General features: G+C 41.0%; 1 protein-coding gene across 3 annotated transcripts; it reads right to left on the reverse strand.

Moving 5' to 3' along the window:
• Positions 1–135: 135 nt before the first annotated feature.
• Positions 136–25576, reverse strand: flt1 (fms related receptor tyrosine kinase 1). Of its 3 annotated transcripts, XM_030757078.1 has the most exons (14): positions 25308–25576; positions 22505–22601; positions 21474–21679; positions 19797–19921; positions 16300–16465; positions 16047–16183; positions 15505–15676; positions 15176–15293; positions 14668–14837; positions 14394–14541; positions 7028–7151; positions 6358–6466; positions 3651–3952; positions 136–235 (listed from the first exon to the last, which is right to left on the reverse strand). In XM_030757078.1, exons 1-13 carry the CDS (start codon positions 25363–25365, stop codon positions 3654–3656), a joined length of 1929 nt encoding a protein of 642 aa, XP_030612938.1. In that variant the 5' UTR covers positions 25366–25576; the 3' UTR covers positions 136–235; positions 3651–3653. The 3 variants fall into 3 exon arrangements, with proteins under 3 accessions (XP_030612938.1, XP_030612939.1, XP_030612940.1); XM_030757079.1 differs by lacking the exons at positions 136–235; positions 3651–3952; positions 6358–6466; positions 7028–7151 and adding an exon at positions 10932–12480; XM_030757080.1 differs by lacking the exons at positions 136–235; positions 3651–3952; positions 6358–6466; positions 7028–7151 and having other exon boundaries at positions 14390–14541.
• Between the last annotated feature and the right edge of the window lie 396 nt (positions 25577–25972).

A 25972-nucleotide genomic window follows, 5' to 3' on the forward strand; every position in this document is an offset into this window, starting at 1 on the left:
TTATAACAATACCTAAAGTGGCAGGAAATAAGTTACAGACCACCAGTTTACAGCTAAAGTTTACATGTTGAGATTTTTTTTCTTTACCTGATCCTTGCAACAGAGCATGCTGGTTTTTTGTACCATGTGATGGTTGGAGGTGGGACACCTCGAGATGGACAGCTGAAGGTCACTGAGCTGCTAACATTTACAGTGCAATCGGTCAAATTACTCAGCAGCACAGGAGGCTCCAGAACTGTGGGGAAAGAGATTCATTATATAATTTTATAATAACTTAATCTGAACCTCTGGCCTCCAGGATCTACCTTTAGGTTCCTCCACTGTGGCAATGGTGAGGAACCCCAAAAGGTTCCTTGAGGCTCTTCTACTTCTAATAGTGCAGCATGAGTGAGTGTGTGTGTAATGTAACTAAATGCATTAACCATACTGTGCTTGTATTTTATTCAAGTATTTCCAATTTTTTGCTGCTTTATACTTCTGCTCCATTATATTTCACAGGTAGGCTAATGATTTTACTTCATACAGTTGTTAGAGATCCATCCATCCATCCATCCATCCATCCATCCATCCATCCATCCATCCATCCATCCATCCAGGGAAAACACAAAATAATCAAGTTTTTAAATGGATTTGAGAGATTACCTAGTAGATCACCTGAGTACTGTATAAAGCAGTTAAAAAATCTCCACATTGATCATTAAAGTATAATAACATTATGAAGGAGCCATTCTGCAATAGTGAGCTATTTCACTTTGGATGAATTAAAGTGACAACAACAAGCTGCAACAAACCTTTTCGTCACTTTATATGTTTCTGTGGCAAACATAATTTGCCCGTTGAGCACACGGCCTCAGGCTGTTTCCACTATTATGTCTACTTTTAGCTCTGTTTTGATCTCTACTAACTAAGGAAATGTCTGTCTCTTTTGCTTATAGCTACCTTAGTTATCTTGTTCTTGCACAACTTTGCAATTTTCCACTTGGCCTGTTGTGCCCCCCCCCCCCCCCAGAAAACAGTGACTCGAATACTAAAATTGTTCCAGAACAATAAACACGTGAGCCAGAAAATTAAGAGCTAAAATACACTAATACTTCTCTGTATATGCAACTAGAGCCAACTGATAATCACATTAATTGTAAACCCCCCCTAAATTTATGGCATGATTGTTTGCTATCATTGCTGCAAATGACCTAAAACATCTGTAGAAGTGCAACCAGTGCTATTTTCTCCCACAGTTTTCTGGAGCAGTGCCACTTTTGGACAATAAGAATGAGCTGGTAGTGACACATGTAGAAGAATGGGCTTGATGAAAACAGATTTTTTTTTTTTTTTTTTTATTATTATGAGACTATTTTTTTCAACAGTTTAGAAGAATGGGCTTGATGAAAACAGATTTTTCTTTATTGTGGAACAAAACACCAATGGCCTTGATTTCAACCCTTTGACTCTGGTGATATTTGGGAGCTCTTGCATCTTCAACTACCACCAACTGAGCACTGCTTGCAAGTGTCACCCGTAGTGATATGTGTTTAATTTATTGTTATTATTTATTATGCAAAATCAGCTGAAGTTTGGATCATCTTGGATCCTTTGCTTGACCTAAACTGAGCACTACCTGTGTTTTAAACTTAAAAAGCGCTCTTACGCTTGCTTTATAAGTAACTTAAGAGTCTCTTTTAAAAAGACTAACATGAAGTAGAGTAAGAGTCATTTGATCCACTGCACTGTTGATTTTAACAAATTGTAGTTGATTAGATTACAGTCATATTAATTCTTGTGAGCTTTTTCTTAAATTAATCTTTGACTTTTACTCTGAACCTGTTGTTTCTCACCACCTGAAATTACCTAAAAACCGTCCGTTGTCGCAGTCATAGTTATTTATAGTCTACAACAGTTTTGCAATAAAGTGAAACTGCTGCTATTTTTTTCTCCCAGTTTTCTGGACCTGTGCCACTTTTGGACAATAACTGCAATGCTGGTAGTGACACATTTGGAAGAGTGGCCTTGGCTTCAACCTATGAGTCAGCTGACATTTAGGTCCTCTTGGGTATTTTTTTCTTTCTTAATAAAACCTACACTACAAGGAGCAGCACAGATGTGATATATCCAAGGTTATTAGAGTTAAATAAACTCAACTCAAAATTAGGTGTGAAAAAATAATAATAAAAAATAGACTTAATACTTAAAAACAAAATAAAGCATCTAACATAAAATAAAAATATACAGGAATTGTCCTTTTAGGGCAACACAATATGCCTGACAAAGCTTGATTACATTTTCTTTATTGAGCGTTGTATTGTGACACCTGTTCTTAAGCAATAAATAAAAAAAAAAGACAAACTGAAACTAATAAAAATGAAAGTAAAACTAAATCTTTCAAACAACAAAACCCAAGTGAAACAAACAAAGCAAAACTAAAAACACTCTGGAAATGAAGTGAAACTCACCTAACTAAGAACAAAAGGAAAACCAAAACTAATTCAAAACTAAAAATTTAAACTATAAGATCTGAGTATTTCCCCTGTGTGGACAGCTTTTACACACTATAACTGCATAACAATGTACTACAATAAAAACAGATGACTTCATGCTGTCCAAATCTTTTTATCCCCATGTCTTAATTTTCCTCAGTTTCTCCCTTTTCTTGTTTTTCTACCCCCCCTTCCCCCCCCCCCCCCTACACACACACACACACACACACACCACTTCTAGTTAGTCACCCCCGTATCTCTAGTAATTCCCTTGTTGGGGGTCCCGAGGGAGGAAGTTGACGCGCTAAGCCCTGATTGTATTGAGAACAGCCGTAAAAGACACGAAGAAAAGTCACTTAACCACAGCAACTGATTGTTGTTTCCTCTATCTTCCTCCTGGACAACAATTGATAATTGTCCGCGAAGGCTGTGGCCTGACAGTGTCTGATTGGCTGATTGTTCCTGCAGCTCTGCGCAGGGGCCTGTAAATGTGGCATTGTGGGAAGTGCCATTGTGTGCTCTTCCTCCAGTCAAGAGCTCATTCCCACGTGAAAGAGGTGCTGAGCTGGAGTGCAAGAGCAAAGCTAGGGTGGGGCCCCAGGAAACTAAGGGGACCCATTCCCAAGCAGCAAGACCTCTGTGAGAGGGTGTGTGCATGTGTGTGTGTTTTTGGAAACATGTGCAACATAAAGCACAGAGAAAAACATCAAGAGGCTGTGGGTTTACACACAGAGTACGGCAAACGCGGCTTAAAAAAGTCGTCATAATTTTCTTATTAAATGTGAGTATAGGAACTTGTTTTAAGGGAAAAACGTTCTGTAAGTCTGGGAGCCCATATTCAAGATCCCCAAGAGCAAAACACTGGAAAACACAAAAGATTTCACTAATCTTCAAAAGCCTTGCTCAGTTTTATGTTCCTTAAATTATTCAGCCCACTGGAACAATTTCAATCCTTGCATTTCATTAATTATACCAAGGCAAATAGCTTCATTTTTGATTTGGAAAGAAACAGTAAATGGGCTGGTATTCTAGTTTTACTGACCACTTAATGGGCTTTACACCCCAAGTCACATTCATCCATTCACATACACGCATTCACAAGCACTTTCCGATCACTGGAAGAAAGACCAAATTTGAACCTTCTAAATGCTGAAGACCATTTAGGTTGAGTTTACTCACTTGTCACCACCACCTGTGTTTCCAGGTGTGTCTCCTGCCGGTGGCGATGTGGCGGGCGGAGCATCTATAGGATCCATTGTCTCTGGCTGTCAGGTTGCTTATTAACAGGACCAGCGAATTGGAGAACTCTCCTAACGTGAGTTGCTGATTAGTCAAACCTCGAGGCTGGGCTTCCTCTGTGTCATTCATTCTCTGCCATGACAGTGCTGTGTACAGGTATTTATTGGCTAAACAGGTGAGATGGAGGTCTCCACCCTCTCTGGCCTGCTCCTGCTGGTTTACACAGAAGCCTCCTGGGACATCTGAGGGAGACATGGAGGGGGGATTAGCAGGAAAGATAAAATAAGAAGGAGATATGAACAATTGTTGGCCAGGATGCCCCCGTAAAAGAGATTTTAAGTCTCAGTGGGATTTTCCCGGTAAAATAAAGGTAACATAAATAAACAGAAGCCTCCACTGAGATGAATAAGCCGTCTCAGTTTCTCAACATGCGAGTCTGGATCCTGACTGGTGCCTGAAACCAGGAGAACTGATTAAACCAATGCTCCACTTCTATAACCTTTGATGACTATGTTGAATGGCCATTGTGGGTAAAAGCAGCTAGTGGAATACAGTAAAAAGGCTTTTTATTTACTTTAGCCATTTGAAACTTCCCGTGGAAACGGCTCGAGAGTTTCCTGATGGCAGATAGTGTTTATCTTTCCCGAACACCCCAAGGCCTCCCGAAATAAAGTGGACCTGCCAGTCCAAGGAAGTGCGCTGCATGGGGAAGTGGAACGATAAGAGCGCCAGGTTCCTGTTTCGCTCTTGCTCACACACTAAAAGCTCAGCGCAGCCTGACTACAGACACATACACACTCATGTTTTACCTGTACGACACACTTCACATTGCACGCAAAACTAGTGAGTACATTATGTACGTGATGCGTGTACACTGTTATGTTCTACAAGGTATTTTCAACTCTTTCAGTTGGCACACACCAAGAGACTTTTACCCTTTCCTCAAATGTCAAGCAACTGTTTATTTCCATGATATCTTTCTGCTGAAATTTCTGTTCAGCTTTACTTTAGTTCTCATATCTGGTGTTCTGAACAGTATTTCATGCTTCTGCCATACCTTTATCTGTACCAATCTCCAACTTCCTTTCACGCTTGATTTTTTCCTGTTGAATAAAATGTCTTTTTTTTTTTCCTCCTAGAGACGTATTTTACCTGTCTCTACTTTTCACACAAGATCAATATGAGAGTAAGTTTGTCTGGACATTTGCATACATTTAAGGCCTCTTTACTTAGAGCTAATGTTGACTGGAGGATAGTAAATAGGCTATGAGATCATGAGACAGAGAAAATGGTCCTACGTGTTGGTGAATGTATAAATGTGTTCCTATACAGTACATGGGTATAAAAAGCAAATAAACATGAATCATACAGTTCACAATAATTTAAAAAAATCTAATAACCTTCCTGCTAGTACTGGGTTTCTTTACAGTTAAGTCCATAAGTTGTTGTCAATGGTACATTTTTTTAAAAATGATTTTGGGGTCTGTACACCACCACTGTGTACTTTAAATTTAAGTAATCAAGATGTGAATGAAGTGCAGACTTTCAGTTTTAATTCAAGGGGTTTTGTAAAAGTACTGCATTAGCTGTCTAGGATTTACAGACTCTAAAACTAACTGGACAGTTGACTAACAAGCAGTTTAATAAATGGGTGGGCGTAGTTGGATCATCGGTGACTGGGAACACCTGGGTACACTGCACTGGAGTATACAAGCACACTGCACTTGCTCCCTCGGTGGGGGGAGAACAACTCTGCTCCTGAGTTCCTTTCTTTCTGCCCGAATAACATTTCACTCACCACAGCAAAAAGCAAACATGCCAACACCACTCACTTACTGACTGAGATATCTCATGTCTTTTCCTTTGGTAACATCATTTTATTTTGTAAATTTCAAGTAAAAGGTTTTTGTTTTTTTTACTTGACTAATGGTCCCATTATTTGTCACAGCTTTGGGCATCTACGACTACCAGTGGTAAAAGGTCACTAGTGTTTATTGATGATGTGACTCCTGATAGAATCAGCAGGATGAATTGTGAACAGGTGTTCAGGGCTATGCTCTCTGCTCAGATTCAGCCAAATGCTGCAAAATGGATCAGGCAGCGCTCATATTGACCCAAAGCATACTGCAAAAGCAACCCAAGACTTTCTTGAGGCAAAGAAATGGGATATTCTTCAATGACCAAGTCAGTCACCTGATCTCAACCCAACAGAGGATGCTTTTCAGTTACTGAAGAGAAAATTGAAGTTAAAATTATGTTGGTTTATCTAATTGAGTGTCTAAAAATGGGGGACTATGTGTAAAAATAGCTGTAATTAATAAACAGTTAATGCAATACTTTTGTTAAACCCCTTGAATTAAAGCAGGAAGTCCGCACTTCAGTGTCATCTTGATTGTTTGATTTAAAATCCACTGTAGTGGTGTACAGTCGCAACACCACGACAATAATTTAATTCTCTAAAAACCCCATGGCCCTAACTGTACATTTGATTGTGACATGTCTGTCACAATCAAATTTGGGGGACGTGCATTCACTACATCAAGAGACTTTGACCTAATGGTTACAAAGCATCAAACAGATGCTTTACATTATGATGTGGGAATAAGGAAAGAAAACTCCCATGATGATTGATCTTGTCTGGGATCACCTGTGATGTAGAAGTGGATGTCTAGCTGGTCTGCCCCCGCAGAGTTGGAGGCGATGCAGCGATACACTCCAGACACAAAGGCCTCTGCTACAATCAGGACCCCCACCGTCTATGGAGAGCACAAACATCCGGCTGAACAAACCACCACTTAGCACATTATGAAAAACACCCACATTCATAAGGTTCAGGCTCATTACCTCTGCCACTGATGGCAGGAATCATGTTTTCCATGCGCTCTTTAAGAAGACAATAAGGGTCTCTGAGCCAGACCACTTGCCCATTTCCAACTTAGTAGGTCAACACTGGAGCTGTCTATAAGTACTATTATGGGTGAGAGGCTTTGAGTGTGTGTGTGTGTGTGTGTGTGTCTGTGTGGGAGAGACTTTACTGTGAGCGAACCTACAAGAGTGTGTAGTGAAAGGTTCTTTTAATAAGAGGTTTAAAACATTATGCATGCTCTGTTTGAATTAGTGCACCTGCAGGAAAGCAATTTGCCAGAAATCACACATAAAATATTTTTATAGGACAAACTGTAAATATTGCATGTTTTAGTGTTTTTAAATTGGTATTTTAGAAATATTTTTAACATCATTTTTTACATTAATGTAACGAAATATCCTGTTTCTAACCAATTACAGCTTTTCAGCGTGTATTTCTGTGCTTTACTTACCCTTTTCTTCCCCTGAAGCACTTCCTCTCTGTGCGTAACACTCAGGATGCGGTTGTGTGCGGACGAGGTGGGAAGATGCTCCGTCACAGGGCTCCATAGCGAGGAGGACGTGGGACACACACACCTTGAGGGAGGAGAAGGGGGAGGAAGCGAGGGACAGGGACTCAGCTGTGTTTGACAAAAATAATTTTTGGCTGCTTCCGAGTCCGAATGTTTTTCCCAGCTGTGCTCAGCAGGAGGAACACCAGGACCATCAGGAAAATGCTTTGACAGCTGCTGCTTGATGTTTAACCATGAAATCACATCATCATCATTATCTTCATCACTATCACCACATTTTTATCAATAGCTTCATGTCGTCTTTCCCTGTCCTGCAAGGTGACAATAGTTGACAAGTGCTTCGTAACGTTGGATTGTTCATCTACGAAGGATGCAGAGGTGGTATTGTCATCCTGCCGATGAGCTTCCTTTCATTCTTCACAAATCGTCCCACATTTCCAGGACACGAGTTCCTGTCCCTCAATGACTCTCACAAGTCTAAATCCATAGATTACACACTAGAGGAGTTGTGGGAACTTGAGCTTATGCAAGATGCTTTGTGGTTATGCACATGACCTCATGACAAAAAAAATAAATAAAAATTCTGAAATTGTACAAGCGTTGGGAGGAGCCTCAAAACACACACATTGCTTCTTCAGTTAGTTTCACAAGACTACATGAGAAGATCGTTATTTTTATTGTTTATGAAGTTGTATTCGAAGGAAAATGTGTATGATGCAATGTAAAGTAAGACAAAAATATAACCAGGTGTGAGTTATTCTGAAGATCTTCCCAATATAAAGATCCACATCTTTTTTTTTTAATGTTTTCTTTTGTTTGTTTGTTTTTTGTTAAGCAGATGTTAATCAACAAAACAAATTTATCATTTTGTCTTAATATTAGTTAAATATAACTTTGGAAAGATTTTTTTTTTCTTCCATAATTTGTAATTAATATCCAAGATGGATATACATACCCATCTGATGGCTCTGACCTTAGCTATAATAAATTAGTAAAGAACATGTGTGCTTATTCAGAATGATCACTTTTCAGGCCAAAATTTCAGAACTTTTAGCTATAAGGAAACATACAAGTCTAATTATTTATACTGTGTATGTGAAAACATGGTCTCATTGAATTCAAGTGTTGCTGTGCAAGCAAGGAAATATTTAAAAGATATATTGTGTATTTGAATATTAAATGTTGATAAAGTTTGCAATATCTGACAATGATTTGCACTTTAAACTCCTAAATGGAGCATTTGAATGCATCAGACCAGCAGAATATTTATGTCAGTTTCACTTTAGGAAGGTTTCAAACAATAACAATGTAACCTCACATGAACTGAAACTAAGTGAGGGGTAATGCGTTTATGAGGCAATCTGCTCACATTTGAAAGAACCATAACAGTGTGGTTTTCACTGGAATGTGGAAGATATGCAAAATAATAGAATCCAGAATGCAATTATTTACAGATCATTTAAGCCATTTTATCAGTGGAAAACAGAGGAAAGAACAGCACCACATCAAATGGTTTTAGGTCCCATTGTCACACAATTCAGCAAAAATGTTTCAAAATGTTAGTAGAGAGGCAACAATAGACTAGAAAAGTTATGCAATGCTAACAGAACGTCTGGTGAAACATGTTACAGCTCATTTTACAAGTGAAGAGATGGAGGAGTTAACCACTGCCTGTGTGGGCACACAACAATTTAAAAGAATATTTCTCAACATGCGATTACAAAGAACTGGAGGATTTCATCAAAAAGGAAAAAAAAAGTAAGTGCAGATTTTCAGTATTAGGCAAAAATACAATACTGAAAGTCTGATCTACATCCGAAACAGACATGATTCTATGTTGGAATTCACTGCGTGGGCTCAGGGACACTTTTGAAAACAACGAGCAGTGAACACAGCATGTCGCAAGCAAAGAAATCCTCAGAAGTTTCATAGAGACCAAATATTCACTTAAATATTTTTTCAAATTTTAATTAATGTTTAATTTGATTATTTATTATTTATATTCTTTGCAGATTTTAAGAAACAGCCGGTGGTACTTATAAAACCTCGTGGCAAAAAAGAAAGAAAGAAAAAAAAAAAAGCAGGAATATTTCAACTTTTCTGTCTTATTGTTTTAAATATATGTGCCAACTTACAATTATGAAACTGACCTGGACTTGCGAACAGTGAAGTTCTGAATAGAGTTTATAATTCTGCACAGATTATTTCCACAATATATCACAGATCTTCTAACTCTGCCTCCAGGTCACTGAGGTAATCTTTCCAACAACTTCTTCTCACCTAACAACTAAAGGCAAATCTGAGGTCCTTCGTGGTTTGGTCAAGCTCACTGTAAATTTTTTCTATTGTGCTTTAATCTGACTGTTTTCACCATGGTTAGAACTGAGTTATGCTTTTATTCTTATTTTCTGATTACTTTTTTTTCAGTTATTACCTTTATTATGTTTTCTGTTTTCTGTGAGTTCCCTGTTTTGCATTTGGGTTCTTCGAGACCTGGATTGCAAATGAGTGCACCTGTAAAGCACTGTGGGTCACCTTCTGTTATTAAAAAAAATGCTGGAGCCACTTTAAATGGGGAAATCCTGAGTAATTAATAAAATCTCAGTGATTTATAAATGGTACAAAGTAATAATTGTTTCATTGCTTCAGCTGAGTTATTCATATTTCACATACCCAGTAAACACGGACTTTACATAACCTCTCTCTGGTTCCTGCTTCATCATCTGGCAGCACCCAGACAGCCTAAACAAAAAAAAAAAAGGGGGGGGGTACTATATAAAAGGGTGTCTCTAGCTTCTAAAGTTTATTATAAAGGCTTTTTAAAACACTACCTGTATTCTTACAGAACTGAAATTGAAATTTTTAACGTTGCCCAGTGAAAAATCTGCAGCAGCCCCCCCCGGGTTGAAAACTGATGCCACCTTGGAAGTGCCAGGAAAGGTTGCTCAAATAGCTCTTTGGGGCTGGCTCCAAAAGGTGGGTGAATCTCCATAGACTCCCATGTTTAAATACCCAGTTTTACAGCAGAAATAAACACGTTTAAAGCCTGGACTTCGGTCTGTATTCTCCTCTTCATTAAAAATGTGCAGGGGCGATTTGTTTTTTAAAAGAACTTATAAAAGGATGTTCCTTTTTTTATTTAGACGTTAACCGTCTGCCTTATTGTAAACTATCATTTCCACTTTGCTCACTGATGCTCTGCCTGTTTATGGATATGTCACTGCCTCTCTCCTCTCTGTCTCTGTCTGTATCCTTGTCGTCATCTTTTTCTGTCTGTCCTGAGCTCCTCCCTGAGTTCGGTTCCTCTTTGCTCCCTGATTGCTCTTCCTCTTGGCATCGAGATACTGTGTGTTACACAAGCCACCCACCCTGTGCATGACACCAACGGCCTGACACACACATGCACATACCCACACCCACACCTACTGTACCATAGTACCATAGCACCCAGCTAACACTCCCACGCTTCTCAGGAAAAACTTTCTGACTCAAATTCGCCCTCACACACACACACACACCCACACCCACACACACCCACACCCACACGCACAAATAGCATTAGTTAGATGGATGCGTGAATGTGAACGTGGTTAGACACAGAAAATGAACACGTATACACTTCATACAGACATACCGCAATCACACAGTGTGTGCCTGCAAACAGGGTGAGCAGCAGCTGCTTAGGGATATGAATGAACTGCTCCAAGTTGTGTATGAGTGGGGGTCATCTGCTGCCTTTTCTTCCTGTCCTGTTATGTAGCTTAAAATACACTTTTACTGCTGTCCCTGTGTGTTCCTCTCTCAACCCCAAAATAACCACGGAGCATATAAACCAATACAGAAATACAAGGAAAGTTTAATGCAAAAACACAAACGACTAATATAACACTTCAGTACATCTTAACAGATTCATACAGTTGTCAAATATTGTCATATGTAAGTTAGTTGTATAAAATTATTAAATATTAGATTCATATATTACTCATAGAACATCTGTATACAAGCAATTAATCACATTAGCAGACACCCGTAGAATAGGAGACACACACACACACACACACACACACGCATGCACGCACGCACACACACACACACACACAATTGTGCGCAAGCACACACACTGTCACCCTCTTTACGCTCACATACACAAATGGAGTTTATTCAAACACTTATGCTACTCCTCATAAAATGGCTTGTAGTATCACACATACACTTAGATTTTAATTAACTTCCAATACAAAGACAACAGGGCTGTTATACTGACATCATGTGACACATAAAGAAGACATTTTGACATGGGATGATAGAGAGCGACACAGGATCGTCTCTGGCCTTCTCAGAAGTCCTACATGGTAGGCCTCTGCAGACCATCAGTTTTTTTAATAGAGAACTGAAGGAATCCCATAGTGAATAGCACAAAGCATGTCCTCTCTCCTGTTTCGCCCGTCCAAGGTAAGCACACTGATGTTCTACTGGTGTTTAAAAATTGCAACAGAAAATCACAGCTTTTTTTTTTTTTTTTTGGATGTCAAAAATCAGATTGAGGCTTGGGACAGACAGGCACGGTTCATGCACCCATTTTAGTACCACTCTAGGACACAAAAAACAAGCAAAGCAGCTCCAGAAATGTGGCTGGTGGATTGGTGGAAATTGCACTTTTTCTGGCTCAAATGTCTGTGAAATATAAAATGCATAAAACTAGAGGACAGCCTGGTCTAGTGGGGAAACTTAAATTGGAAAAAGGAAGGAAATAAATAATCAGTGAAGCAGGTGTCCTTATATCCTTAGTGTTGTGGCGTATGCAACTCCTGGTTTTCTGTATCTCCTGATCTTCACTGCTCAGCAGTGTTCCGAGTCACTGGTAATGTCACTGAGGGTTTTGGATGCTGTTGAGAGGCACAGATGAGTGTGTGAAGGTGGCAGTGATGGGGAGGGGGTTCCAGGGTGGGAGGTGATGGGGAGTTTATATTTTGCAGAGGTGAAGGATGCTGGGTTGTGGTGTAGGTCAGAGCTGGTGATGGAAGGGGTTTTAGAGGTATGTGTGGGGGGCAGAAGAGTTGGGGAAGGGGTGTGGGGGTGCTCTCAAGAATAGATCAAGCTCTTGAGGAAGCGGGCTGTGCCACGTTTGAAGACGAAGGGACAATCACGCCGCTGGGAAGCGTCTCGCGTCGAAGAGGAAGCCAAACAACGAGAGGAAAAGCGCTCTGATTTTTGCACAGGAAGCCCAATGCACCTCCTGGTCAGGCCAGATAAGAGCGCTGCAGTTCCCAGGGCCAGACCCAGCAGTGGACCCAGGACCCAGGCGAGAGGCCCCCCATCAGCCTGGCCCAGCCTGGTCCACTGTCCCTGGGTCTCCTCCAGCACGGCGTCAGGCTTGTGGTGGTGCAGCCGGGCTGCAAAGAACAAGGGGTCCAGTGAGGAGCCAACCAAAAGTACTAGTCCAAAAAACACAATCAGCACAGACACTGAAGCTGAACCAGAACAGAGCTTTACAAAGGACCATAAGGCAGCCAGTTAAGAAGCCAAATGTAATCTGCTGCATCTTTACTGTGCAAATACATTTTACTCATTTGGTAGGTGTGATAAGCTGTAGCTGCAATCTACACCTTCACAGACTATAATTTGCACTGTACTGCTTTGCTGGGAAGTATAACATTTTAATTTATTTTATGTAATTATAACAAACTTTAAATCACCGTATATTAAGGAAACAAATATGACTAGTCTAATAATTCAGCTAAGTAATGATTAAAACTGGGCTTTGGCAAAATTTCTCACATGTGCAGATTGCATCTGACATCTTACTGTGAAACAAGACAAAGGTGCTCTCATACATACAATAAATGGCATGAACAAAAGAGCTTACATCACTTGACCCGGATTTAGTCTGACAGTGAAGATTGCATACTTTAGCAGTGCCAGCTGGCATGAAATAAATCTCCATGTACACTATGTAGATAACTTTTGGGTCTTGGCTGAGATGGACTGACATGGTGCTTTGTGAGAGTTAAGGGTCAAGTACAGCGGTGATGTCAGTGTGTCTCAGAGGGGTAACGGAGCATGGGCGGTTGCTGCGGTGCTCTCAGGTAATACTTAACCTTTCTGACTTGGTCATCAGCAACACAATACGTGTCTGACCTCCAAGAGCAGCTCAATCAATGTTTCTGCCAAAATGCCTGCTTGAATGCTGGTGTGTGTTAGAGCTGACTGTGCCTCTGCATCACCGGGTTGGGCCATTTCTCATGAGAACTTTGTGTATATAGTGTGTGTCAGATATAAGAAAAAGCATCACAGGATGCAGTGTGCAATCACAATAATAAACAGGCCTCTCACCCTGTGTCCTGGACAGGAAATTCATTAAATCATAGCGTTTGATTTGGAAACCAACAAATCGTGACTGAGAGCACGGAACTGGCCTCTATTGAAGTGTGTTTTTTTTTCTATGTCCTTTCAAGTCTGAGATACAACGTGTACTGTGTCTGTGAATGTACCAGGCGCGTGCACACGCACACACACACACACACACACACACACACACACACACACACACACACACACACACACACACACACACACACACACACACACACCATGCAGATTTGTATGAACTCAAACAAACATATGGAAAGGACACATGGACAGTAAGAGGACAAGAATATGGAGGAAGAGCTGCACACACACACACACACACACACACACACACACACACACACACACACACACAAACAACACACATTTTCACACATTCCCGCACATGAAAGGCCCCCAAAGGCATCTGTTCTGGTTACAAGAAGGAAACGCTGTCTGAACACATGCAGAAATAGACAAAACATGTCTCGTTTTTCAAAAAAATAAAATCACACACACACACACTCACACACACACACACACACACTCCAATGAGTAACATAAACATCATTATTTATTCTGTGTGTGTATGTAGCATTATAGTATTAATATTAATTTTAACCTTTGCAGGCAAAAACGTGCAAAATGTATGCTTAGATAATCTATATTTTAATTAACTACATTTTTGTATAATGCCGGTTAATTATGTTATATATGAAGTTAAATTAAAAATAAAATTTTGAGGTGCCAGATTATAAATAAAAAAGCACGTAAAGTTCTGCATAGCTGTATATCATTTATACTTTGCCTGGATTATTCTTCTGACTTTTTATGTGCACACTATGAAACCAATTATCTTTAGTTAAGAATCCCTAAACCTATAAAATGATCAATTCCAATGGATTATAAAACTACATCTATCTTGTAAAGGTAAGGTTGTGATGTTCTGCGTACTTACAGGCCTTTGGATGGGCAGGGATGCCAGCGCCAGTGGATGTGCGGAGCAGGGACTCCGTGGGATGTGCAGCGCAGGGCTTGTCTGCTCCCTCGTGGCACTGAACCCAGGTCCTGCAACAACATTGCTTTCTCCCCTATTTTAGGACTCACTGTGAGACAAGATGCCGACATACAAGAGAGGAAGTTTAATATCTTGGAGGACAGGACAATTAGAGCTAAAGATGTTTTTTTTTTTATTTGTTTTTTTGGTGAAGAATTTCTTTGTTCTTTCTCACCGTAAACCACAAGTGTGAGCGTGAGATTCTGGTAGAGTCTGTGTTCCTGGATTCGGACAAGGACAGTGTACTTCCCAGCATCCTCTTCTGCAACATCACGGATAACCAGGGAATTCCCATCCCTGTGGTATCTGGAGCATTGGTCTGCTGCAACCATGCCATCCTTCAGCCTGCCAGGAAAAAAAAAAAAAAAGATATCTAAGCAAAGTTTTAAGAGCAGAGAGATCTTTCCCAAAGATTTACGGAGTGTGAAGTATAAATAAAAGTTGTAGGGAAGGAAATACTTTTGGAATATTAAAAATGCTGATGAGTTATGTATTGTAGGTAAGCCATTCCAATTTCTTTCTAGGAAATGAAGCAGTTAACTGAGATAAGCTTCCAGATTAAAGAGAGGGAGGCAAAGATTAAAAATACCAAAGAGGTGTGAACACTAAAGAGGAAACTCTAAAGTCACAGGTGTTAGGTGGACTTCAGTTCTGAGGAGACAGGGGTGTTTTTGATTCCTTACCAAATGACTTCAGGGGCTGGGAATGCTCGCAATTTGGGAGATATTCTGTAAGATTTCTCTCCTGCTTGCACCGTCATCACAAATCCATTTCTAGGTTTCAGGCGGATGAATGGACGGTCTGCAAGTGAGAAAACAAATGCACATATTTGTGGAAGATTAAGCTGATGCAAATGCTTGCTAACTGCTGTGACATTTGGAGCCTGTGATAAAGAATGCGCTGGTAAAAAAAAAATCAAAAAATTAAGCAAGCTTGACCAGAATGAGTCGATGAGCCGATGACTGTAGGTGAATTTTCTAAATGTCAGGATGCTTCAGCAAAGGAAACTCACCATAGACAGTTACATTGACTTGGGCTTGCTGGCTTTGATCACCACTGGTGACGCGGCACATGTAGCGGCCTTGGTCCGAACGCTGGAGCTTCGGGATGCTCAGAATACTGTAGAACAACGTGTGTGTTGGATGTCTCACGAGCATTTTGGAAGTTGAGCCAGCACTGACACTCTACAGGATAAGAGGAGAGAAGAGCCATTAAATTAACACTGAAGGCTATCTTTTAGGTTGCATAATAGGAAATGTTTATGCATTTGTTATAAATCAGTAATAAGGCTATTAATAACAACCTAAATTAAACATGCAGATCAATACTGTTTAACTAACAAATAAAGACATTTAATAACTCTGAAGGTGGTTTAACTTGCACACTCAGTGCTTTTTGTAAATGTCTAACATGTCATAACTTGGTTTATGCTCAAAGGTAATACTGAATAGATTGCCAGGTAAGGCAGGAAGTTGTAACAGACCATTATACACCTGCTCCTTCTCTATCAAAGGTCATTTGTCATCTAACTGCAGACTCTAAAGTAGCTCTGACCTTTCCGGGGTAGTCCCATGTAAAGTTGACTCTAGTGTTCAACTCTGCTGTTGCAGTGCAGTTCAAGACCAGTCGCTCTCCCTTTAAGGCCTGCACAGGCTCACTGCTGTTCAGATACACATCTTTGATTTTATTCACTGAGACAAATAAGAAAAAAAAAGCACAATATCAGGGATTTTGCATAAAGAAACATTGATGCACACATACATATTTACATGTGATTTACATAGTGGTGCAGAAAGAGCGCGCTGACCTAGTCTGTGTACAAAGTATTTACGCGACTTGTGTTTGACTTTGTCACCAGTGGTCTGGCAGAAGAAGAGGCCGACGTAGAAGAAGGTGGGAGTTCTGATAGTGAAGCCTCGCCTGCTGTTCCAGATAATGTTCCTCTGGTCTGGACTCAGGCTGCGGCTGTAGGACTGTGGGAGAAGCAAGGATAAAACAACACCCATCACATGTCTGACTGCACCACAGCCCTGAGCACAGAAGCAATGACACGGTTGCACTGCATTGAGCAAACAACCGAGTCATGGCTCAAGATAGAAGTCATGGTGACTAATTCAGAAATGTACACATGAATAGCTGCAAATATGGAAAGAACCTGGTAATACCTCTGTGTAACATCCTGACATAACTATAATTTGTGCTATTTGTCATTCATGACAGTGACTTTGAGTTTTTTTGCTTTGATCGCTCACTGGTAACATGGGATGTGAAGGCATCTGTCTGCTCCCAAAAACAAGTATGAATTCAGAATATATATTAGGTCAAGTGCAATTTCATGCCAACTTAAGTTGAAGTAGAGTTGTTGGTATCGTGTTGGTTGAGTGGTTAGCGTTGTTGACTAACAACAAGTGGGTCCATTCTGTGAGGAGCTTGCATGTTTTCCTTGAGCTTGAGCAGGTTTCTTCACACCAGCTTAATGTTGCCTATGCTGGCCCAGGACACACGTGGAGATTCTAAATCTCAGTGGGTTCAACTCCTGGTTAAATGTAGGTCAATAGAAGACTAGTAATAATTTTAAAAAAGATGAAATGTCAAGTCAAGAAACAATGCTGTTGCTTCTCATTTTTTAAAGAAAGCTGCCCCAGGTTTGCTTCTGAGTCAGATATCGATGCAAAAGGCAGAGCATCAACCAAAGGTTTGCTGAACCTTAAGAAATTGAGATGCACTTGACTTCATTTGGGTTTGAGCATCTGTTTTCACTTTAATGGACAGATCTACCTTAGGCTTGGGGAAGATATTCGCAAGTCCTTTGGGGTACTGTGCAATTTCTTTTACATAAAGACCTCCAGAAGAATGAGGCCGCCTGTTATCCCACAGGGTTTGTTTTATAATTCTTGCCTACCTTGTATAACTGAATAACCTTGTTGTTTTCTTGGAAGCCGCTACAAGGAAATGTTTACTAGAGTTTCTGTGACATGGTGGAAGCCTCCCACCCTCTCTCAAGGGAACAGGTAGACCCCTCCTCCACCAGCATCACACACAAACACGTTCCCCCTCTCGTGCACCCCTGATGTGAACTGGCTGATATCCCCCCTCCCAGAGTGATGTGACCTCCCCCCACTCCCCGATACGGCACTGAGCTCTTCCTTCTCCTGTCTCAGTCCTTTAAAATAGAAACTTCCTCACTTTTTCCTCTTCTGAACTCACTGACACCCACCCTGTGTGCCCTTAGCACCCTGTATGCCACTTTTACTCTCGTGCCTACAAGGAGAATCAGTGAAAATGGAGGCAGAACGTGGAGGGAAAGGGGGAGGAGCAAACGAGTCAGTGGAGCCAGGATATGAAAAACGTGACTCCAGTCCATCTCCTCGCATCCTGTTACTACAGGATATAGACATTTTGACTAGAACCCCAGGTCGACCCTGTCATCCCGCACCTCCCGGTCACTTTCACAGCTAGAGCGAGAGAGCAGACCCTCCTGCATATTGTTCTTCTTGAGAAGGGTCACATTAGACATGCAGGGAAAGTGCAAAGTCCTTCCAGGAAAAAAAACACTCCAGTGACATAGAGTGGGTTCCAGGTTGTGACCAGCGAGTGCAGGGGAAGAGGAGGGATATCAAGGAAGAAGAGGAGAGCTATTTTTAGAATAATTACCTTAGCTGCTCCAAGCATTGAGGAGATGGAGGCAGGAAAAAGAAATGTGTGTGCATGTGATATGCGCGGCCCAGTTTGTCCAATTATTTATTATTATTGTTTGGACTTCCCGTATTCTAAATCATGAGGTTAAAAATCTTATATATTTCTCATGTTCCTTTGTTAATTTAGCCATGGTAGCAGCATGCTTTGGACATGTTGGTCCAAACAGAAATATCTTAAAAACCATTTTCCTGCATTGGCATTAAAATATGTGGAGATAGAGGATGAATCCTACTTCAGGCTGCTGCTGACTTCCACAAATGGATATGCAGGGAAATGAAATATAGAAATGGATGGATTAACATAAAATTTGTTACATACATTTATGCTGTATTCAGGAGACACTTAATTAACTGTGGCGCACCACTGACTTTTTTTTTTATCTAGTGCCATCAGTGGATATAACTGAATTTGTCCAGTACTTTGGTTAATCATTAAATACCTGCTAAACTAATTACCAAGTTGCACCTATTTCATGTTGAGTGCTAATTAGCAAATGTTCTAAACCTATCAAAGTCAGTGTGCTAATCTGGATCACTGGTTTGTTAGACCTTAGGTAGGTTAGGTATACATTAGGTTTCTTCAAACTTTGGCTTTAATAACCATAAATCTGTGTTGCTGCTGGCCTAATTTTAGACACTTTTTAATCTGTCTTTAGTTTAAGTACAATAACTGCTGAGGGTGTGCCTTTACCTTTCAGTGTATTCTTTCTTTATGCTTTGTGCATTCATTATACAAACACAGAATAACCAAATACATGAGTTTAAGCAACACTTACTCAACCCTCCTCCACTGTCTCGAGTCAGTTCTGCATGATTAATAACTTGTTGACTGTAGATGTCATTTTCCAATAGTGACGCACAAACCGTCATTTTAATGACGAATGCTCCTGATTAAAGAGAATAGACTATACTTTGATCTATTGGGGCCAACAGTAGTTACCTCTGCTTCCTCCACCAGGCTGGCCAGCTGTTTAAAGCATCATTTGGTGGAAACTGGCAGCCAATGTTCCTACTACAAGAAGTTGAGGGTGAGATGTGGGAAATGGTGCTGGCCAGGAGCCAGTGGGGCACTCCAGACCCACATGTCCTGTCTCCAGAGGTAAAAACTGCACTAACAGTGGTTCCCAGTAAAAGTCACTAAAGAAAGGGCCACTGGTAGACCTCTTTAAAGACATGAGGAGACAGTCAAGTTTAATTAACACACAAATAGTTTCGTTTTGCACTTTTACTCCGTCTGCTCTCCCCCTCACTCAGCATTCAAGCGCCAACACTCACAAACATATCCGCACACACTTTCACACATATCCGCAGACGGACACAAACAAACGGACACACACGCCACAGTGCAATGGTTGCCAAGATAAGAACAATGTGGCGAATGATCTGGACAGGGAGACATGGCTGAACACTGTATTGCGTGCATATGTGAGCCCTGATGGAAAAAACTGGGCAAAGCAACGACGATGTGCAAAGAGCAGAACGTGAGCGATCGAGCAAATACAATTAGAGCACGTGAGTATCATGATGCAGAGCAGGCCTCTGCACCCCAACGTGAATTAAAAGGCATTCAGTCACTTGACAGGTAAAACGCATCTCCTGCACAAACCTTGACTAGTTCTGTGGTGACATTGGGGTTGGTGACCCGGCAGGGGATGACCAGTGGTTCCTTTTCCTTCATGTACAACACGTCTGCGCTCATGTCTGCATCTTCCACGAAAGGCCACTGGCTGTCTGTAACCCAAACACTGTGGTCAGGGACAAATATAGTACAGTATTAAGCATGTAAAATAAACTCATAAACAAAGAATCGTTTTTACAGCTATATGACATGTTAGAAATAGATTGGGGGAGATGTTAAGGTTAAAGTTATGCATTAGCAGAGTGGCTGCTTTGAGATACAGGTAGGTACTGACTCAATCAACTTAGACCCCTTTAATCATCTTGGGTGAACTTTTAAAGCCATGCACACACATAGAAACCCACAGAAAGCAATCCAGCCACCTGCCTCTTTGCACACAGACCAGCACACACCCACACACACACACACACACACACACACACACACACACACACACACACACACACACACACACACACACACACACACACACACACACACACACACACACACATTTCCAATATCAGTCTCAACAACAACAAACAAAAACAAACAGACACACACTCCTAAACATTCATTGAATACCCATTCAGCAAATGACTGTCTGTAGTCAACAATAAACACACAGATTGTTTGGAAGCAATCAAACGGTTTCTCTGTGTTTTCGCCTCTCGGCTCAACTACTGTAAGAGCGCTGTGCCATTCAAAGGTGTGGGTGTTGCTCACTGTATTGTTTGTGACCATAGGGTGTTATTCAAGGAAAGCAAATCTCTGAACATTCAAACAAAAGTACCCCAAGGACTAGTAGACTGGAGGCTTCCTTCTTCTGCTTTGATTCCTAATAGAGAAGTCGGGGAGGGAGGCAATGTCTGAGCAGAACTGCAGGCCAAGTCTGATGCTTAATGGACATGATGACCTGAGCGATTGATGGCTCCCAAGGGTCCTGTTGGCCAAACAGTAGCGTGCCCTGTGACCCTGGCTTCCAGCCCAGTTCTGTGCCTCATAATACTCAGACTGAGCAGCGTCACCTTCCAGGACAGGGAGGAGCTGGCTGGGCAGACATCATGCCTCCTCTGCCCCTGGATACCACTGAGCTACTGGCCTTCATCTTATCCTTCTCAGCTCTTCACACATACACGCACACACACTTCCACACACCTCCCTGCCGCCACCTTGTAGAGACACAGTGACATTCCCTCCAAGCACACCCCCATCGAGCCCTTCCCCTCCTTCCCAAAGCACAGGATGCTTCAAGCAAGGCTGAGTAGAGCAGATAAGGCTGATGCCCTGGGAAACTCTGCCCGGGCCTGAGCCTTTCAGCAGCTGGGCTATTCCTGGCCTCGAGGTAGCACGTAAACGAAAGTAAAAAAGGATTTATATATAGACGAAAAGGAGGTAGGCCTGGGATGAGAAAGGGGAGGCAGGGGAGGAGGGCGGTGAAACTGTGCCAGAGTCATCTAGAAGGATGTGTTGTTAGGACAAACAGTGTTTAGATATAATTGGCTCACTGGCATTGGTCTGTATTTAGCGCCCACTGCATCCTGTTTAACCTGACATTATAAACAATACACATGGCACATGGTGAATGAGTGAGGGGCTTCTCAATGAGTGGGCTAAAAATAACTATTAAAAGAAAAAAAAGACCCTAGGGCAGCAGAGTCTTACCTGTGACATAAACATAGACGGATGTATGTTTTTGGGGTCTGTGCTGGTACCGGCAGCGGAACAGGCCAGTGTGCTGGGCCTGGATGCGGCTGACTTTCATCTGGCTGCAGTAATGGTGGCTCGTCCTGCCACAGCGAGATTCACTCACTTCCACCTGATCTCTGGCCAAGCCTGCTGGGAACGTCCATGTCAGCTGCCAGCGACCCCTGGTCAAGAGTTACAGTGGGTTGGTAACACCCTACAGCTTACATCACTGTAACTGTATCCCTTTATCCAGTGATTATTTCAACATGTGTGTGGGAAGATGAAGATACATGCTGGACTCTAATGCAAATATAATATAATACAATCTCATTCTGTTTGAGCTGCATGTGGTAAATGTGCAATAACACAATAGGTGGTTGTAATTTATTTAGAGAAAGAATTACTTGTAAATGTTGCAGAAAATTTCTTAATGGGAAAAAAATGACTCATGGTTTTCGAGCTACTGTATGAGAAGCTCAAACTAGAGAGGAAAGAACGGCATTCATGAGGAAAAAGAAAGGAGAAAAAAGGCTGGAAATTGCTTGCACAAAAAATTGAAGATGGTTTATTTGGATTCAAATGTTTCTTAGTGCTGACTACAAAGTAAATTTTTCTGCTAATTTTAAGTCTTTTCAATTAAAATTTTTTTGTTTTGTTTTTGCCTTTTATTTTTTAAACAGATATCAGTCATGGTGACTGTCTCCTTCTACTCCCAACCCAGGTTCAACCCCTATGTCCAAACTTGGGCTACCTGGCTCAGATCTTGGCACCCTTTTTGAAACACTTACGGTCACTTATTTGGGCAGTTAGTATCTAAACTGACTTTAATTTCAGTGGTTATCAGCACATAAAAAAAATGCATGTTTAAAATTGCCGGTCCAAAGATTTGCTGACTTAAGGTTTTAAAAGCTTTTTTTCCTCCAGGAAGTTACTCTTCTACCATAATCTTTGCTGAAAAATTCCACCACGGATTTTGAATCATGTTTCTGTCTCTACCTGAAACTCACCTGCAGTTGAGCATTAGCATCTGGTTAGCATCCAGGACCAGCTGCCGAGTTTGGACATCCAGGAGAGGAACGTTGAACTTCCCCTTATGATCTTTATCTGCGGAGGTCGGGGCGAGGAAAAGAAGAGCAGAGTTACAGAAACAATTCAACAACCAATGACTTGTAGTGCAGTTTGTCTAATAGTAAGTCTAAGGCTGCACAGCTTTATCCATCAACAACCTCTCCAGAGAGGTTAGAGGTCAAGGACAGGTTATTAGTGTATTTTGAGGAACCATTTTGAAAAGGGTGCATATGGACTGAGTTTGTAGACTGTGTTAGAAGGAAAATATAGCAAAATAGTGGCAGTATTTATGTATTAATATTTAAATCAGGTGAAGTGACAAGTGTCCATTTGATTGGGACATACACAATGAAAATCCCTTTGTGTGATCAAATCTGCATTAGATCACTTTTGGGGAAATCCTGGAAGATAAAACACTTCCTGTAAGGTACAGTATGCCAGTCAGCCTGGGCAATTCCCACCTCTACAGCACAGCCTCCATCTAGGCCACAGCATCTCTGACCCTCCTCACATCTCCTCGCTAAACCCACTTAAGAAGCTGTGTGGAAATGCGTAAGCAGTGTCCCTCTTATTTATCAAACAAAGGCATTTCTCCACTTCATTGCTGAGGTTTATTAATGAGCGATATAGACGACTGTCCGCCCTTCCTTCCTCAAAACAACAGAGGAAACATCATTCAGGGAAGTCTGTCCTTCACGCTGACTGCTCTTCACAAACTCAGAAATAACCACCCTGTGGATCTGTGAGCAGTTAAATCGCTGCTAAGGCAGTTAGCAAATTTATCACTTAAATCCATTATTACCTTTCATTGTCAGCATCATTGTTCCCAGTGGATGCCCCATTGACTACATCTAGTATTACTCACACTGCTAACACTTCCTATGCTATTTCCTTGGGTTTCACAGGAGGCAACAAATACACACATGGTGGGAGAAGGGAAGATGGAGGGGAAGTCCAGGATCTCCTCCAGGCCTTTTTCAACAAGCTGTTTAAACAAGTGTCTAATTAGCACAGTTTCTGTGCTATTAAGTCAGCGGGAAAGCATTTCACAATCCTAAATACAACATCACTCCCATCAGTAGGAATTATTGTGGCACGTTTCCACAGCAGCTCATTACTTGTAAAAATCCCTTTCACTTACTTACCAGGAAATGCCCACCTGAGAGCACTGAAATATTTTAGATGCCGATGTTCTGTAGGACAGAAACATGCAGATGCATACTAAGGCGCTATTCAACAAGAAATTAATAACCACATAGGACACTATTTGAACTGAAATTTGAATCATTGCAACTAATCTCAAGAGCCTGAAGCTTGCTAGAGAATCGGCTTAATGAAGAATTTGTTTTCCTGCAATGAAATGTGATCATCTATTCTTTATTTGATAGGTTTTATAATATAAATATAAATGAATGTCCAGTCTGTTATAAGGTATTCAATAGTTCTGATTAATATATTATATTATATTACAGGTAACAGTGACAGTGTGATGTGCATCAATGAAGAAGAAAGTTTGTTCTGTGTAAGATGCATGTTTTTAGGAAACACCTATGAACGGATGATTATGCATGACATTTTTGACATGCAATTATGCGTTGATCACTATTATGATGTATTTACTGCTTCAGTTATTTTGGAATGATTAAAGTTACTTATCACGTTCTGATGAAGAAATCGTTATAGAAAACATTTCTCTATATTTCTTCTTTTCTCTGTGTAATCTTACACTAACATATATGTACACACGCAGGCATTTATACATTATATATATATATATATATATATATATATATATATATATATATATATATATATATATATATATATATATATATATATATATATATATATATATCAAAACAAACCACAAACCACAAAAACCACAAAAACCAAATCACACTCATAAAGCGTAATAACACCTGAACAGTGAAATATTAATATAATAAAAAATGATACATTAAGTATTTAGAACATCTTTTAAAAGGTATTGCATGTAAAACTATATATGCGTTAAGTGCATACTTTGATTTCGCAACTGAAGAAACATCAGCTTTTATTCCTTAAATTGCTTCCATTAGCGCAACAGAGATCTGTGGAGTCCACAAATGGAACCTACCGACTCTTTGAGCAATAAGCACAGATTCACCTCGGTTCCTGCTCAGTGGATATTTTCCTTTGGTTAATCGTGACCCCTCAGTCATTTATATAAGAACTTCCATTTGACAAGCTCATCAGTCTCAGGAAACAACGCCTGCGTGCATCCATTCAACAGGGGCCAAGCGCACAAGGAGCCGGGCCACAGGGGTCCCCGTTATCCAAACAAGTGTCCGGGTGGGATAGCGCTTATCATCCTCAGCGCAGACAGTGCAAACGGAGGTTTACAGCTTCAGACGCTCAGCCACAGTGGCGACTCAACAAGCCGATAAATGAGGAGCGGCACCGCAATAATTAGGGGGGATTAGGTGTCCGTCTGTTGTTTTCTACCTTGATCACTTGAAACTCTTTCTGTTACCCGAAGGTCAAGTTTATAAGAAATTATAATCATGAAGTCAGACATAAAATGACGCATGTTAGAAAGTTTCTACTCTGATTTACAACGTCAAAGTTAGCTGAAATTAACTAATTATGAAAATATGTCGCGCTGAGTAGTAAATGAGCGTAGACTCATATAAATGAGCTGTTATCCTTACAGCATGCACTCCGTGCGCTTCTTACATCTGCAAAACTAACCCCGTTACTCACCTTTTGCTAGAACACCGTAAAATCCACACAGCACGGAGATGAGAATAAAATTCATCATGCCTGGAGACTCCGATGCAACTCTGGACTTTCAAATATAAAGCATGAAAGAATTTGTATTCCTGCTGTGGCTTTTTTATTCTCCCTCTGCGTGACTACAAACGCAGCACAGCGCAGTTGGCTGCTGCGCTCTGAGCTGAGGGTCACCGAATGGGAGCCGGTTTCCTGAGTTCAGCTGCGGGAGATCACGCAACGGGAACACCACGCTTGAACACCGGTGCAACTTTTTCCCATCGTTTCAGACGTTGGTGTGCTTTTATACTGTTCCCACAGTGCACCCACCGGATAGACGGCTTCCGTTAAGTCCACTGACACACCCAGCGCGCGCAACAGCGGTCCACTTTCAGCTGTCCCCTGCGTTAAACCTTCTAAATGAACTGTTGGTGCGATAATATTGTAGTGTAAGAAATAACTCTTCTGCTTTTTCCACAGTTTGAATATTAACCTGCCATGTCCAAGCCAAGAATCTGCATGTCCTATTTTCTGGAAGGACTTTTACGCATCGCGGATACTGGGGAGGATGCGCACTGACAAGCTCTGTGTGGCCAAATCTCGTCAGTACACAGCACTGGTAAACGGGATGATCAGCACGTAGGCATCGGGGTAAA

Source organism: Archocentrus centrarchus, chromosome 20 (assembly GCF_007364275.1).
Source record: "Archocentrus centrarchus isolate MPI-CPG fArcCen1 chromosome 20, fArcCen1, whole genome shotgun sequence".
Taxonomy (NCBI): Eukaryota; Metazoa; Chordata; class Actinopteri; order Cichliformes; family Cichlidae; genus Archocentrus; species Archocentrus centrarchus.

What these genes read in the sequence shown, in the direction of transcription:
- flt1 (XM_030757078.1), bottom strand. Translation starts at nt 25,365, where the DNA reads ATGATGAATTTTATTCTCATCTCCGTGCTGTGTGGATTTTACGGTGTT. An exon ending in ATGCTAATGCTCAACTGCAG is followed by an intron (nt 21,680 to 22,504) that starts GTGAGTTTCAGG and finishes ACTCTTGACCAG; the next exon opens with GGGTCGCTGGCAGCTGACAT. An exon ending in CATCCACTTCTACATCACAG is followed by an intron (nt 3,953 to 6,357) that starts GTGATCCCAGAC and finishes TGTCTCCCTCAG; the next exon opens with ATGTCCCAGGAGGCTTCTGT.